The 16235-nt window shown below is 42.3% G+C and overlaps 1 protein-coding gene across 1 annotated transcript in view; it reads right to left on the bottom strand.

Moving 5' to 3' along the window:
* The window catches only part of SPEF2 (sperm flagellar 2), a 202695-nt gene that overhangs the window by 67441 nt on the left and 119019 nt on the right, over positions 1–16235 (bottom strand). Inside the window, exons 20-23 of the mRNA XM_075540928.1 lie at positions 13322–13470; positions 8507–8634; positions 8292–8430; positions 7738–7875 (exon numbers count right to left, since the gene is read on the bottom strand). Coding sequence (XP_075397043.1) covers positions 7738–7875; positions 8292–8430; positions 8507–8634; positions 13322–13470 — 554 coding nt within the window. The remainder of the gene's footprint in view (positions 1–7737; positions 7876–8291; positions 8431–8506; positions 8635–13321; positions 13471–16235) is intronic.

The raw sequence follows: 16235 nt of genomic DNA, 5'->3' as shown, positions 1-16235 counted from the left end.
TAATACCCTCGTTCCACAACCTCTTCTGAATCCAGTTTGAACTTCTGGCAGTTCCCTGTCAATGTACTGCTGCAACTGTTGGAGGATCTTCAGCAAAATTTTACTTGCATGTGACATGGAATATTGTTCTATGATTTGAACCTCCCTTAGGTCACTTTTATTTGGAATGGGTACAAATATGGATTTCTTCTAGTCAGTTGGACAAGTAGCCGTCTTCCAAATATCCTGCCATTGATGAGTACGTGCCTCCAGTGCTTTATCATCTTGTTGAAATATTTTAATTAACATGCCATCACCTCCAGGAGCCTTATTTTTGGTTACTGCATCTAGTGCAATTTGAATTTCGTCCTTCAGCAGCACGGATTCTTGCTCATAACCAACCTCCTGAAATGGAAGGATGTTGACCAGTTGTTGTTGTTACAGTGACTCGGTGTATTCTTTCCCTCTTCTTTTGATGGTTTCTACATTATTACACATTTTACCAATAGAATCTTTCAGTATTAAAACTTGAGGCTTGAATTTTTTCTTGAGTCTTTAAGTTTAATATATACTGATCATGTTCTTCCCTTTTGGTCTTCTAAATCTAGGTCTTTGCACATTTCATGATAACATTTGACTTTATCTTCTTGAGTTGCCCTTTGAAATTTTCTACTCAGCACTTTGACTTCATTTTTCTAAAAACTGGATATTCAGAATTTAAGCTCTGACACCATTCCCCCCTCTGGATTCGGACTTAATTATTTATAATGCTCAGATCACACAGGCTGGTATGCTTCTTCCATGTGGATTTAGCTGACACCTCGCTTAGATGGCCGATTGCTTTAAGACAAGCCTTTAAGACTGCAGACACGATTCTTTCTGATCGCTGGGTGCCATCTGGTATTTCTACCACATGCTTTCATTATGCACAGTGTCCTAGATGTCAGCCCACGACTTCTCTGGTTGTCTGTCATGAGTGGTCAGTGCGCCAAATCTACTCTTGAGGTCATCTCTAAATTCAGGTGGGATATAATCAAATTTGTATTTTGTCTTTATGGACTTGTTTTCACTTTGTGCACTTTAGTTGAACTTGCATATGACCAATTGATGGTTTGTTGTGCGGTTGGTTTGTTCCACAGTCGGCCGCTGATCTTGGTCTGACGGATGATATTGAAATCCCTCAATGTCTCTTTGCACAGATAGTCAATTTGATACCTGTGTAGGTGAGGTTTATGTATATATTTACTATTTATGTTGTTGACAAGGATATTTTCAACAAAGAAATCACTGGTTCTGTGAATTCTTTATTTAAAATAATTGGATTGGGGGCTCTTATAGCTCTTCTAGCTGTGAAATTCTTTTAAGTCATCTTCGACAATGTTTCCATCTCCAAGGTCATATTTCCCAACTTTAAATTCTTTCTCTATGTTTTCAATTTTCTCATTCCAATCACTGATAATTATCAATGCCTGTTGATAGCGTATTTGATCAACTTCAGGTAGAGGTTGGCAGGCACCTGCAATGTCTTTATCTATGGCTTTAGGAGTTGGTGAGCAAATGTGAACAGGAGTCAAGTGAACTGTTCTTTCTTGTAGACGCGCGCATATTATCCTAGCACAGACAGCATTGGACTCCAGGAAAGATCTTGGAAAGAATGTGATAAAATGCCTCTCTAAAGGGTCATTCCTGGCACAGTAGACCAAATTATTACCTGACGCAAAATGCTCCGTACCTGCTCATTTCTGCTGACTCATGTCTATGATATGTCTTCACGCATTCCACTTTACTTTTTAAAACTTAAAATTTTTCTAGATTCCGACTTCTTACATTGTATCTTGTTATTACTAATGGATGTTTTCAGCTATTTCTTCTCCTTTTGAGTTGCACCACATCTGGGGTGGTGGTGGTGGGTGGGAGGGGGGGTTCCTGAAAGCCTTGTTCCACGCCTGCTGCTAAGGTGAACTCTACTTTGAGGAAACAGCTGGCTTCCCAGTTATATTTTGAGTACAGTCCAACCTGAGGGATTCAACTTCGGGCACTCTATTAGACAATGTTCCATTGCCATTTCTGTGGTTTTTGGTGGCTAATTTTTCAAACTTTTCTACTTCCTTGTCTTTCATAGTCTGAAAGTTCTGACAAACCTGTACACCACATGTGACCATCCTGGTATTGGAAATGCTGGGTGCATAACTTATGGCACCATAACAACACGCCCACCGGCAACCACAGTAGGAGAAACTGACAGATGAGTGATGGAAATACACTTAGAAAGTAGTAAAAACAAGTTTCCCTTTGTCTTAGAGAATGGGATTCATTAATAATTATAATATATAGTAGAACCTACTTTAAACTCTGGGTTTTATGAGGAAACCCTAGTACCTAGTACCTTAGGCTAACCATTTTATACTGATTACCTATAAAATATAAAATATTAGTATATTAGTATATCAGCAATGATACGGATTATCAGCTCTGGGGTCATGCTTCCGCAGTCTCAATTCCAGTTCTGTCATTCACTAGCCGTGTGTCCTTTACTTGTCTCACATAGGAGGGGATACTAAATGGAATGTATAGCTTAGGGTTATTGAACAGTATAGGCTTAATATGCTCATATGTAACAAGTTAATACAACAGTCCCTAGCATGTACTTACATAACTACCAAAGAACAAACCTACTGCTATCCAGTTGATTTTGATTTTTTAGTGGGCTTATTGGCTTTCTGAGGTTGTAAATCTTTATGGGAACACATAACCTCATATTTCTGTTGTGAGCCATCTGGTGAGTTTGAACTGCCAACCTTGCAGTCTAATGTTGCAACAGGGCTAAACGCAAAAAATAAACTCACCACCATCAAGTCAATTCTGGCTCATAGTGACCCTCTAAAGCAGGGCCCAACTGTAACTCTTTAGGGGAATAGAAAGCCTGTCTTTCTCCCACTGAGTGGCTGGTGGTTCAACAGTGCTGGCTTTGGGGTGGCCGACCACTGCATAACCCACTATGCCGCCAGGACTCACAGTAACTGTGAACGTGAGCGTTTATTCACGGCTATCACCTGCTACAGCATCTTTCCTAGCTTGTCTTAGGCTAGGGATGGATTACCCAATAAGAGTCTCCAGGGATGGATTACCCAATAAGAGTCTCCAGGGATGGATTACCCAATAAGAAGGTAAGTACAGGCTTACTTGCATTTACTTACTAATCTGTAGTGAACAACTCCACATGGGTCCCATCGCATCTTTTGCTCCCTAAGGAAGCACAAGCCGCTGCTTACCTTGCTTACAGAGTACTGGCCCCTGTTAGGGATCCTGCATTTGAAAGAAAGGCTGTGATTCTGTAGGAAGTTGCTGTGGGGTTATGTGGGAAACTGAAAACTGGGAAGAGAGTCTATGTGAACTAATTCTCTACACTCATTTTTAAGGAGTTTGGGAGACCAGGAATCTAGTGGAGGGAGGCCTTTACTTTTGTGAGTGGGAGATGAGTCCCAGTCACATTCTTTAACTAAAGTTATTCATTACAATGCACACACCCCTACCCCCACTCCGTAATAATGCCAATTTTAAGATATTTCTTGCAAGTACGTGGTTGCTTACTTGAAGGTTATCTGCCTGGAGATTATCTGCCTGAAGGCTGTCTCCCATTGAGAGCAATCAGACCCTGTTGTCCGCCCCACTCTAGAGGCAGCCAACTCCCTTCTGAGAGGCATCATAGATCCTCTGCAGAAGAGCTGAGGGATACCTAAGGTCAAGCCAGCTCAGGGACAGCCAATGTTAAGCCACCATCTAAACTCTAGAACCTGCTCACCTTGTTACATATGTGCCTTCCCGTCATGGGTATGCCACGGGAAGTACTCCCCTTCCTACTACATGTATGCCCCTACTACATACCCTTCCTGCTACGCATGTGCTTACCAGGGCTTCATAGCCCAAGACAAGGTAAGCTGCAGGAGAATAGGGCTCTCACTCTGGTTCTGGTCTCCAAGGAAGAGGTGAGTCCTAGCATGACCTGTCTGATGTTACTTCAATTTACACTTCAATTACACAACTTCCCCTTAGGACCTATTCAGGTGTGCAGGCTAGTCCCCCACAGGGTCTGAAGAAAGACAGGTGGCGACCACACCTAAAGGCAGAATCTTTGATGTGGTAAAAAAAAAATAAAGTGAAAGTGTTTAATACAGATTAGTAAGTAGATGGAAATTATGGCATTATTACGTAAGCCAAAGTAAACCTATGCTTACCTTACTTATTGGATATTCTGACACTGAAAATTTCTAAGACTCTGAGCACCTAATCTCTATAGTTTTGAGATATAATGCTCTGATTATTACATTGCTCAGAATCTTGAGACTGATTCATCCAAATGCTCAATTACTTGAGCTTTCACTTTCCATTTTTCCTTCCATCATAGTGTTGTTTTGTTTTTAATTGAGGTAAAACTAACATACCATAAAGGTAACCATTTTAGAGTAAATAACTCAGTAGTAATGGGTACATTGGTGAGATAGTACAATAACCAAATTGTTTTTCCAGTAGGCTATTGTTTCCCATTGTTACCTCCTTCCAACACTTAGAAATCAACACTCTGCCTATTAACGGGAATGTAATGTGGCTATCTGTTTGGACACTAATTTTCAGTTCTTTTAGGGAAAACATGGAATTACTTGATCATAGATCATTCTGTGGGACTTTCTGAGGCAATGACAAACTGGTTTCCATGGCCCTTCATATTCTCATAGTAATCTCTAAGGGTTTCAATGTCTGCTTATCTTTGCCAACTGTGGTAGATAGATGCTTTTATGTAACCTTGAAGGTATATGAAAATGTAGGGTTGGAATCCAACCTGTCAATTAGGTCACAGCCTGATGATGCTTCCTTGAGCCGTGACCTTCTTATAAAGGGGGGAGGGTACTGAGAACTTGCCTCTCTTACTGTACCTTCACCTATCTGCTTGTTGGAACTCTACTGATGACCCTGAGAGCTGCAAGGGCCCTGTCATGCTTCCATTGGCCTTGGATTCATGTGACTCTGACCCCACCAGTCTGTGATCTTCCTGCATTCCGCATCACTTTCTGTGTCACTGCATGTGGGTATGTCAGTCTGAAGAGGAACTTATGGGTTAGTATCAGGCTTATGGACTTGAGTTACTCTGGGCTGGGGTGCCTTCTTGATAGATAATTTCTTCTTGATAGAAAGTTCTTTCTTATACAAAGATGAGTGACATTGGATTTGATTCTCCAGCCAACCTTGCCTAACACACCAACACGTCCTGTTTTCTTGATGAGAGGCATCCTGACTAATGGTATTAAAGGTTTCTCATGTGTTTGTTGGTGTCCCTTGTATAAATATCTAAGTATTGAGCTGTTTAAAAAATTGGGCTCTTTAGCTTAAAAAAATAAGTTTTATTGGCATGTACTTCCCGTATTTACAATTTAATCATATTAAGAAGAGTTGTGCCATCATCAATCTTTGGGCCGCATCCAGACTAGGCAGCCCCCATCTCCTCTCCGGCTCCTCAGGAAGATAAAACCTCAAGGCCCCCATTTGCAGCCTCTCGGGAAGATAGATGACCTATTGAAGTCTGCATCTTCTGCCCCAACATTCCAAGGAGCTTATCTCTCCAGACCAAGGTTGTGCAGCCCCTGTCCCAGCCCTCCTGGGAGTAAGTTGGCAAACAACAAAGGCACTTCCCACGGATCGCATCCTGCCTCAAGGTCCTGCAGCTGCAAGCAAAACATCTCCCTTCTTGTTGACAATGTCTACCTCCCTGGCTCCATCCCTCCATATCTCCTACCGCCTCACCGACAAGCTGCGACTTCCCTAACTCATTGGGTTGTGGAAATGGTCCCGGAGTTTTCCCTCACTCCTAAAGCCTCTCTATACTTCTCATTCCTAACTGAGCCTTATCCCCATCTCCAACCTTTCAATCACCACAATTAATTTCGGAATATTTGCTGCTCTTACTCATTGTTGTTAACTCCCCATTTCTCCCCAAAGCTCTTGCCATTCTCCTAGGCAATTATTAGTCCAGTTGCTGTCTCTATAGACACAGCTGTTCTGAATTTCGCACACACAAAATCATATAAAGCACAAGCAGGAAGCTCCCTCTTTTTGGTGTTGAGCCCCTAAGCTATAACACACCTGTTCCCAACATTTGATTCCTGCTTGCCCATGCTGGTGACCTGGATTGGCTTAGGCTTCTCACTTTTATCCGTTGCATAACTCAGGTCTGGTGGATCTGCCCTCCCAGTTCTGTCCTCTGGTTTGGGTAGCCATTTCGAATTCGGTTATCTCATCCCAAGACAGGCTCCTAATATTCCCAGATGGGTCTTCCTTCTCTTGGGTTCTTGATTTCCTTAAACTTTCTATTTGGATCCCAGTGTTAGTAGGCCATCTGGTGGCTTGTGTTTCTGCTGAATTTTCAACCTTCTGTGGTCCAATCCCCCTGTACCCTTTAAATGTTGACATGCTAGCCCTTATTAATCAAGTTTTGATAAAGCACTTATTGACTAATACGTACACCTTCAAGGACCTTGGTGGTGGCATGGTTCCTTACCTGTTGGGACTGTTCGCTTCAAGATCACCAGTTTGAACCCAGCAGCTCCTTCACAGGAAGAAAGACGTGCCTTTCTATTCCCACAAAGAGTTACAGTCTTGGACACGCACAGGAGCAGTTCTACTTTGATCTAGAGAGTAGCTAATGAGTCATAATTGACTCAATGGACGTGAGGTTGTTTTGGTTTAGTTTTTTTTATGTACAACTGCCTGCTCTATAAAGGCTTATTGTATTAGAAACCCTCTCTAGGGAGAGACGGGACTCAGTGGCAATGGGTTTGATTATTTATTTAATATGTACAGCTCTTCAAATTGTCAGCTAAATATTCTCATTTCAGGTGGTAGCTTTCATATAAGCGAGTCTGTGAGATGCATGTCTCTTCCCATTCCTTATCTTTACCTCCATTCTCTTAAGGAAAAAAATAGAGATAAGTGACCTGGTGTTTCCAAGACAGAAACAAACACTTCAGTTTGGGAAACTAAGACCTTGATCGGCTTGGTCTTGCTCATGGTTTTGATGTACAGTTGCTCTTCTGGGCATTGGCTGGCTGCCCCTGGGTGCCATTCTTTGAAAGGCTGATGATGTGATCACTCAACTTGCAGACACATTCATTTTCATCACTACTCTCCTCATCATCCTCACCACCACCATGCTCACGCTCCTCATCATCCTCACCACCACCATGCTCACGCTCCTCATCATCCTCACCACCACCATGCTCACGCTCCTCATCATCCTCACCACCACCATGCTCACGCTCCTCATCATCCTCACCACCACCATGCTCACGCTCCTCATCATCCTCACCACCACCATGCTCACGCTCCTCATCACCCTTCTCCGTTCTGGGGCTTATTTATCCCAGACTTGGTGGCATCATTTTTATGTGTTGGGCTGCGATCCTAAAGGTCATCTGTTCAAAACCACCAGCTGCTCCTTGGAAGAAAGACAGTGCTTTCCATTCCTTTGGTCACACAAACCCACAGGGGTAGTTCTGTCCTACCATATAGGTTTGCTACAAATCAGCATCGGCTCCATGGCAGTGAGTTTGAGTTTGTTTTTTGATCACTGTCCGTCAGCTGGAGCTGCTGCCAGGCAGAATGTGATGAGCCATGGAAGCCCGGCACGGGCTACTGTTCCCAAAGGAGCTGTCAAGTGGGGAAACTGGCTGGGTCAGGAAGTATGTTCTCACGACTGGCTGGTCTTACCTGCATCAGCGAAAAGAAATGGTTCATTGCCACGCCAACGGAATCCTGTAACCAGCTTTCATTGATGATGTCGAGGCGCTCCTGCTCCGCCTCTTCCTTTCTGGCATCACACAGGTCCCACAGGCGGTCCCTCAAGTCCTGAAGAGAAGAGGAACATCACTGGGGTGCTAGACAGTCGCCGCTCAGGTGACTGCTCTGTAAGAAAAAGAAAAGTCCCCACCTGTCTTCGACACATCGCTAAGGAAAATTTGGACCGCATGCACTCATGTATTTTGTCTATTCTTTCATGAAAAAAAAATCTATATTGATTTTGCTTCTACTCTCTGTCAGGGCCTCACTTTCTAAGGTTATTTCTCCAAATCACAGGTCCACATGTACGTCATGGATGAAGGCTTATGCTTTAGACACAGATGGAAGTGTATGCTTTCTGCATTGTAACCCTTCCTCAAAAAAGTCTGGTTAAAAGAAATCCATTTAGTGAGTTATAGGGAAACGAACAAACAAAATTAAAAATGGTTGCCTTTGAGTGGACTCTAGTTTGTAGGGACACTTACATTCACTCTTTGGTGTAATTCAGCCTTGATTTCATCATCTTCCCATAGGTCATCAGGAAGAGCGTTAAAATCTACTTGCCAATGACCTACATAATCTTGCTTGTGATCTGGCCGTATTAGGAACTGCTGGAAGCTTGTTCTGTAAAACATGAATGGAAGATGGATCGTAGACCCCATACCTTTAAGATATAAAAGTCTTTGGCAACTTTACCTACCTAACCTCATATAAGTGTCCAATCACGACATGCTGGTTTTCTCGTAGCTGCCTCAGGATGGTTTTGATGGAATTTATGTAAGAACTTTCTATTAGTTGCCAGTAAGGTATTAAAAATGAAGGCAGATCCTGTTAAACAGAAGAGCAAAGAAATCATGCATCCAAACCGGACATTCCTCTGTGTCGGTTAGTCAGACGCACTATAGCAGGCAAGGAGCTCAAGAAGCCAGGGCGATGGCTTTAAGTGTTCTCAGTGCAATGCTGTGCTTGTTTTTCTTCTGCTTTCCCCAGGTAATGGCTATTTCAAGTAGTTCTTCCTAGCTCTGCTTTGACATCATTTCTGCCATATGTCCTTCTCTACTGCTACAAGTCCTACACCTTTATTCCTGTTTAAAGTTGAAAATACTGATTCAACAGGAGTTAAATAACTTTAAAAGTTCACACAACTGGTGAGGTAATTAACTAGGTTTGGAACGCAGGCCGACTGGTTCCCAGGCCATGCTTTTTCTGTGATTCACTTCACTGTTTCTATGATTATTATTTTAACAACTCCTTACGTGTTACTTGTTTCTGGAAAACATTTCGTAGCTTCTCATTATCTAATGCATAAAGACCAAGTTGTTCACAGCTATTTTTTTAATATGTTTCTTCATCTGGTCCCTACCTTTTTCATCAAGGTTTATTCTCAAACTTTCTTTCGTGAACACATACATGGAACTAATCTCTCGGACCAGGATTCCCCCTTCTTACGTTCCTGACTCAAGGAACTCATACTTTAATAGGTGCGCTCACAGGGACGCTACCTCCTCCCTTTAGTTTTTAATGTTCCAAATGAAATTTATCATTTCCCCCTTTATGTTGCGACATTTTCAGCACCTATTATAAGCACCATTACAAAATTGTGTTATCACTCGTTGCTTTTGTGCTTGTTATACCCAATACCACGTAGACTGCCTTCTTGGACAAAGAAACTGCACCTTATTTTATATGAGCACTGGGAACACTTAGAGCAACACTTGCACATAATAGGTGCTAAATAAAGGTTACTGTGGAAGTACACAGCCTCACTTCACCTCAGCTGATTATCAGTTAACATGTTAGGGCACTACTTGAATCTATTTCGCTTTAGAAGTCTACAATCAATGTCCACTCATACCGCAAGTATTTCATATAAACTCATTTGTGGAAAGGAACAGTTTCAACTTTTAACTTATTTCTAATGCTCCCCTGGTGTTACTTTAACATCCTTTCCTGGCATACTTCCCACCTCTTTGGTTTCAAATTTATCATCATCTCTCCTAACAGGTGTGGTGCTTAGAACGGTCCTAAGACCCATTTAAATAGGTGCACTTTTACATAAAGCTCCTCCCTCACGGACTTCAAACATTAGTTACACTCTGTATAGTGGGATAGCACAGATGATGGGTCTAACTGTGTGAACACCATGCTCCCAGCTCTCATTTATCCACAAGTATTTCACGATCAGAAACTATTTGAACTCCAGAGATACTTTTTCTAAGGTGTTTCCCTGATTGCCCTGTTCAACCTTGCTACCAGGACAACAAAAGCTTCTTCTAAGGTTGTTCTAACTTTCTAAGGGTTTTGTAGTTTTAACTTTACTTTTCATTTACTATCGTACTTCCAACACTTAGATTTACTCTTCACGACCATTTTACACTTTAGAAGTGCTCTGAAGTCATGCATTTGATTATTGACTCAGGAGTTCTGTGTGGGAATAATGCAGATTATTGGTCTGTGCTGGCTTAAATCCCACCTGCCTTTTCTAAAGGACTGACATATGTACGCACATCTGGTCTTTTACTGCCTGGAACTGCGTGTACCATCAAGGAGCTGAGGAAGTTACTGGTCAAGTCACACCTCTAGACCGTTCCAGTCCCTGGAATGTGAGTTTTCTGGGTCTGGGGACTTGGATGAGTCTTCAGACCCACTGTTGTCAATGACATCATTTTCTTGATGGAGAAGAGGCAAGTGTGACAGGCATCCGATAGCCAGGGAGCATGCTCCAGGGACACTCACTTGACAAGGTTCAGGGAGGGACCTCATACTTTTTGTTCATGAGATTCTTTTATTTTTCAGATTCAATACTGGCTAAATCTGTTCTTTTCAATCTAATGTTTTCCCTTTTGTTACACTTGGGTTTTGCAAAGATACATTCCAGGATGCCATCTTGTTGTCGTATGCTGCTAAGTGAATTCCAACTCGTCGCAATCCTAGAGAACAGAGCGGAACTGCCTCATACGGTTTCCTAGGCTGTACTTTTTATGGGAGCACATCACCAGATCTTTTCTCCCATGCAGTGTCTGCTGACTTTGAACTTCTGACCTTTCAGTTATCACATGAGTGCTTTAACCATTGCACGCTCAAAGCTCCTTTTGATAAAGATATTCTTCCCTTCATATTTATGAGGCCCCAAGAAAATGCCCTAAACTAACAACAGTGATGTCAAAGTTTTCAATCATGTTAAGGGGACATCTGGATTATCTTTGGATCTTCTCCTACATAAAAGGGATGTTACAAAGTCATTGTCATTTGTAAAGAGAACTGCCCCTTTCCTGAGATCCTGTTTGCTGGGAGTCAGCTCTCACACTTCCATAGGCTGGAAAGCAGAGACTTCTGACTTGAACTGCCTCCTCAGTTCCCTGTGCACTTGGCTTTGTGACTGGAAAAGGGTGAGGTCCCAGGCTCGCTCTTGTAATTGACTGCTGAGAACGTTGGATGGGCGAGCAATCTCTCTTTTCTCTTTCCCACACTGTGCCCTCCATGTCTGCTGAGGTACAATAATAGGTTGGGGGTCCTCTGAGGCCTGGGATTGGGATCACTAAACATATGCCTGGCTCAGTGCAATTAATTGCTTCTCTGAAATTAAAATTGAATAGGGTGTCATTTGTTTTGATTAGCTAAATCTGGCAACGCTACTAGGAACTCAGGTCCTAAGATGGTCACTGTCCTGCACGTGCGCTTTCCCTTGTGTGCCAGAATTTTCTGAGTCAGGCATTCTCTCTCAGTGGGTAACCTCTGAGGCTCCGTGGTGGGAAGCTTACAGTGGGAAAAAGGCTATAGAGAGGGTCACGTGGTCTGCTCGCTTTCCAGGCTCTCAGCCTCTTCTAGCAGGAGTGGAAGGCATTTCCACATGCTGGATCTTCCTTAGGGAACTAGACATCAGTGTTGGCTGCCTTCCTCTGTCCCTGCAGACCAACTTTCTGTCCTCCACCCCTTTGAGTGCCATGTGAGGCTGCCTTGGGTGAACTGACAGAGCGGGGGCAGGAGGGCATGAGCAGGAGGGATGTGAGAGTGCGCTATGCTTTCCCCTTGTGTTCACTGTGGGAGGATGGCCTCCTCTGTGGCAGGCACAGCTCTGATCAGATGACTCACCCAGGTCAAAGGGTTGTTCCTCTCCCTTGGCTCCCTTGGTTTAAGGCGTGGGGCAGTTCCAGGATCTCCAGTCAGGGGTCATCAAGGAATCCCTTAGGTTTTCTTAATGATGACTCACACCTTTGTATAGTCTTTATGGAGCACCCTCAACTTATCATCTGTTTTCTGCCAGGATTCTGATGGCTAGAAGAGCGTGGGAGCCAGGACCACGTCTTAGTATAACACTTCCTCTGCTACAATTCACTTCCCGCTGGTCCTCTATGGATCTCTTTTAAGAGATGGCGTGAAGGATTGGATTTTGGTCATTTCTGCTTCTCACATCCCACCTCCTGCCAAGTAACACCCTTTTGTTGCACTGCACTTCAGAAAACTGTTCCTGTGTCTTGCTTTTAAGAGGGATTTAAAACATATTTATTTGAAAAAAAAAAAAGTGCCTCAGTTTGGCTGAGTAATGCCAATTATACTCATTTGCCATCCTTAGATCACATAACGTTTCCATTCTTTAAATATTTTCTGGTCTAGTTTTACCCTCAAGGATAATTCATTCATTAGGCCATGGAGAATCTGTTACAAGATCTGCGCTGTGTTTGATACAGTGTTGAGAAAGGCAACTATTCCGCACCGTCCCACTGAATTTAGAATGCAGAGGTAGTGGGAAGGCTCTGCCTCAGCAATGCCCACCACAGTGACAATCCTACAATCACCAAACTTCATGCTTGGGTCTCAGCTGGCCAGTGTTAGGTGCTCATAAGCATAGGAAATCTCTGGGGATTGGTATAAAAAAGATAGGGACAGGGCCTTATCTAAACCTTTAAAGGAAGACCATTCTGTGTGAATTTTTCCCCAAGAGTATTTTTTATCTGTTCTGTTAAAGCAACCAGACATGTCTGGGCAGCAAATGGGTTTTGTAGTTTCAGAGCAACAGAGTTGGCCCGCGGCTCCTTACCTTACCCTGGAGTAATTATTTAAAATAGCTCTCTGCTCTTGCATGGGTTTAGGTGTTTGTGTTTTTTCTTTTAAAAAAAGTCTAGTATTTCTAAAAACTCAGAGGTGAAACTTCATTCAGACACATCAGGCAGTGGGTATGTGACCACGGATGGGGGGCTGTGCTTTGCTGGTGTGTGTTCTGGGGAAGCTGATCTTCCAGGAAACTGTCGCTCTGCTTGTCCTAGGGAAGAGTGTGGTCATCCCAGCGCTCGTGCGTTACCTCAGTGCAAGCATGACTCCGCAACTCAAGGGAGGACGAGAAACAGTGGAGTGTTGACCATTGAGTGGTCTCTACGGAAATGACCATGGCTATTTTGATGCCTATGCATATTGCCAGCTAAGAAAGGCTTTTTTGCTCTTGCAACAGTGGCATGACTCTTACTATGCACAGGGAAAGGAGTGGGTTCCACTCATGTGTGACTCTAAACTGCCGTACCTCGGGGATCGCTTCCTTCACATAGACCCATTCTTCCGATCCTGGCTTAGGCAATGGTGGTACTACTGGAACAAAGGGCACGTCTGCAGAATCAGCAGGTGACTTCTTTACTGCTTGCTTCCCTCCTTGTGATTTTCCTTTAGGAGAAACTTAAACATGCACATGAAATCATTCCACTATCAGTAGGTATATGAGACCAGATTCTGGTGTCTGCATAAATCTACGATGGTCATGGATTCAGGCAGTAGTAAGTTAACTAGTTTCAAGTTCTTTAGGCAGCCTCATCAAACCAAAGGTTAAAAAAAAACCAAAAAACTTATCCTCTACAGCAGTGGTTCTCAACCTGTGGGTCGTGACCCCTTTAGGGGGTTGAATGACCCTTTCACAGGAGCCGCCTGATTCATTGCAGTAGCAAAATGACAGTGATGAAGTAGCAATGAAAATAATTTTATAGTTGGGGGGGGGCACCACAACATGAGGAACTGTATTAAAGGGTTGCAGCATTAGGAAGGTTGAGAACCACAGCCCTACAGCTTCCACATTAGCTAATTGTAAATATACATGAATAGCAATTTGTATATGTATATATATTTTAAAGCTATCTAATTGGTTTCATATAATTGGTAATGAAAAGTAACTTGATATTTATTTTCATCTCTGCCCTTGCTTCCATAATGAATATGTGACTATTAGGAAGTTTAGACTTAGTGCATATATTTTTTCCATTTATTATTCAGGGACTAAAAAAAAGAGGAAAAGCAAATGTTTCCCCTTGTGTGAGGATGAAAAGGGAGTTATAACATGAATGCAGAATGGAGCTCTGGGTAACCGTAGGAGCCCAGGAGAGGGGCAGAGAGGTAGAAGGTTTATTGGCCAGAGTAGATGAGAGATGTGGGGCAGGAAAAGAATGGGCTTTGTTAACTCTAGGAAAGCCCCACATTCCCTGCATGAGACAAAGGGAGAAAATGTAAGGCTTGCTACAGCCGAGGAGGAGTATGAATCGAGGGCGATGAGTGACATCAGCTGGCAACATTCAGGTGTAGAGAGAGAGAGAGAAAACGATGAAAAGGAGGCCTAAATGACAATTCAGAATATGGAAAGGACACAATGCCATCGTCCCTAATAGCATCATGAGTAGACTCGACACCAGTCAAGTGGCCCTTTATTATAGTGTTGAAGACCTTGTGCACTGACCTAAGTACCCAATGTCAGCAAACATCAATGTCAGCAAGCATCGAGAGGATTAGCATTATTAGAGATTCACTTGGTTTAAATTCCACTTACCCTCAGATGAATGATTTAGATTTTAGATGCTGTTTACACATGCCTATGAAACCAGGTCCACGTTCTTTTCCCTCGGGTTTATTTCTTTAAAGATGATTAGTTAATGATGACACCGTTTAGGAAAGTAAATATACCTTCCACTTATAGCTCATTAAAAATACATGGATTATAAATTGGGGAAAATCTGTCCATTATATTTTATGGCAAGTTTAGTTGACTTCTACCTATACATTTAAAAAACAGTATCCATGATGCCTATGTCTCAAGCTGAACCTAAATTTCTGAAAGTTTAGAAAAGTCCAAGAAAATATTTGCTTAGGCAGAAACTGAAAGTGCTCATAAATTTACTTCCTTTCCGTGGTCTGATGGTGTTCCCTCTTTTGAGCTGCATCTCTGTGGAAATGGAAGTGATGATCCCAGGCAAATTAAAGTTGAACATTCATAAGATTTCCCTTCGGAGAGGAACTGTCTGATTATCAGTGTGCAATTAGAATGCTTTTCTTTTCCCTCTCTTCTCAAACATCACGGTCATTTATTGGGAAGTAAGCAGGCTGGGGCACCAGACCATTCTCATACCAGTCGTGCTTAGACTCCGTGCAACTTTTATCTAATTTTTGACAAGGGAAATGTGGGGGGTGGTGGTGGTGAGGAGATTTGAATGAATAAATACGCAAGTCCTAGGAAATGATGCCATTTAAAACGTAACCAGGACATTCCTTTTAGAATACCAACCCTCAGACTATATGGATTCTTCCTTTGCTAGTATGGAAGCATACTATTTGATTTCCTTTATATGCCTGGATCAGTGAGCCCGTTCATGTATTTATTTTACATACATGGAAGGGATGGAGAATAATCTATCATGTGGAAAATCTTATAAACAAACCGCCCTCAAACTCACTCAAGGAGTCAGTTGTGACTCCTAGCCACCCTATAGAGCAGGGTAAAACTGCCCCGAGGAGTAGTCCAGTCTGTAACTCTTTATGGACGTAGAAAGCCTCGTCTTTCTCCCTCAGACAAGATGGTGATATTTGAACTACTGACCTTGCACTTAGCTCAGCGTGTCAGCCTCTATGCCACCTGATAGATTTAGGAAAAGATAGATAAAGATAGATTTTAGGGGGGAAAATAAGGTATAAGAATCTGATGGCATCACCCCGAAAGCCATAGAATTAGAAGAGATACAAATAATGTAAAATAAATCAGAAATTGCCATTTTAGAATACAGAATTAATCTAATCAGTGTTCTCAATAATGAAATGATCAGCCAAAGGTGAAAAGAGCAATACACCTGTGTTAAGAATAGAGTAGGAGCTTAATAAAGTTCCCACTAAATAAAGGTCAAAATTTCAAAGAAGAGTAAACCCAATCAATGGATGGACGAATTAAAAAAAACCCAGGACCCACTTAAATTAAATTGGATCCACTCAGGAAGAAGAATGGGTTGTCGAAAGAAAGAAGTGATAAGTCTGAATATGTAAAAAGTCTTATTTAGTATTTTTTTAAAGAAACACATTATTATTACTTTTGAGATCCAAATATTTTTTCTAGTAGTGACCCGATTTCTTTAACAGGTTCATTATGTAGAAAATAGAAAAATGGATGAACGGTGACCACTTCCTTAATGCCC

Source organism: Tenrec ecaudatus, chromosome 2 (assembly GCF_050624435.1).
Source record: "Tenrec ecaudatus isolate mTenEca1 chromosome 2, mTenEca1.hap1, whole genome shotgun sequence".
Classification (NCBI taxonomy): Eukaryota; Metazoa; Chordata; class Mammalia; order Afrosoricida; family Tenrecidae; genus Tenrec; species Tenrec ecaudatus.
Note: the sequence above shows the minus strand (reverse complement) of the source record. Positions and strands in the feature narration are given on the sequence as shown.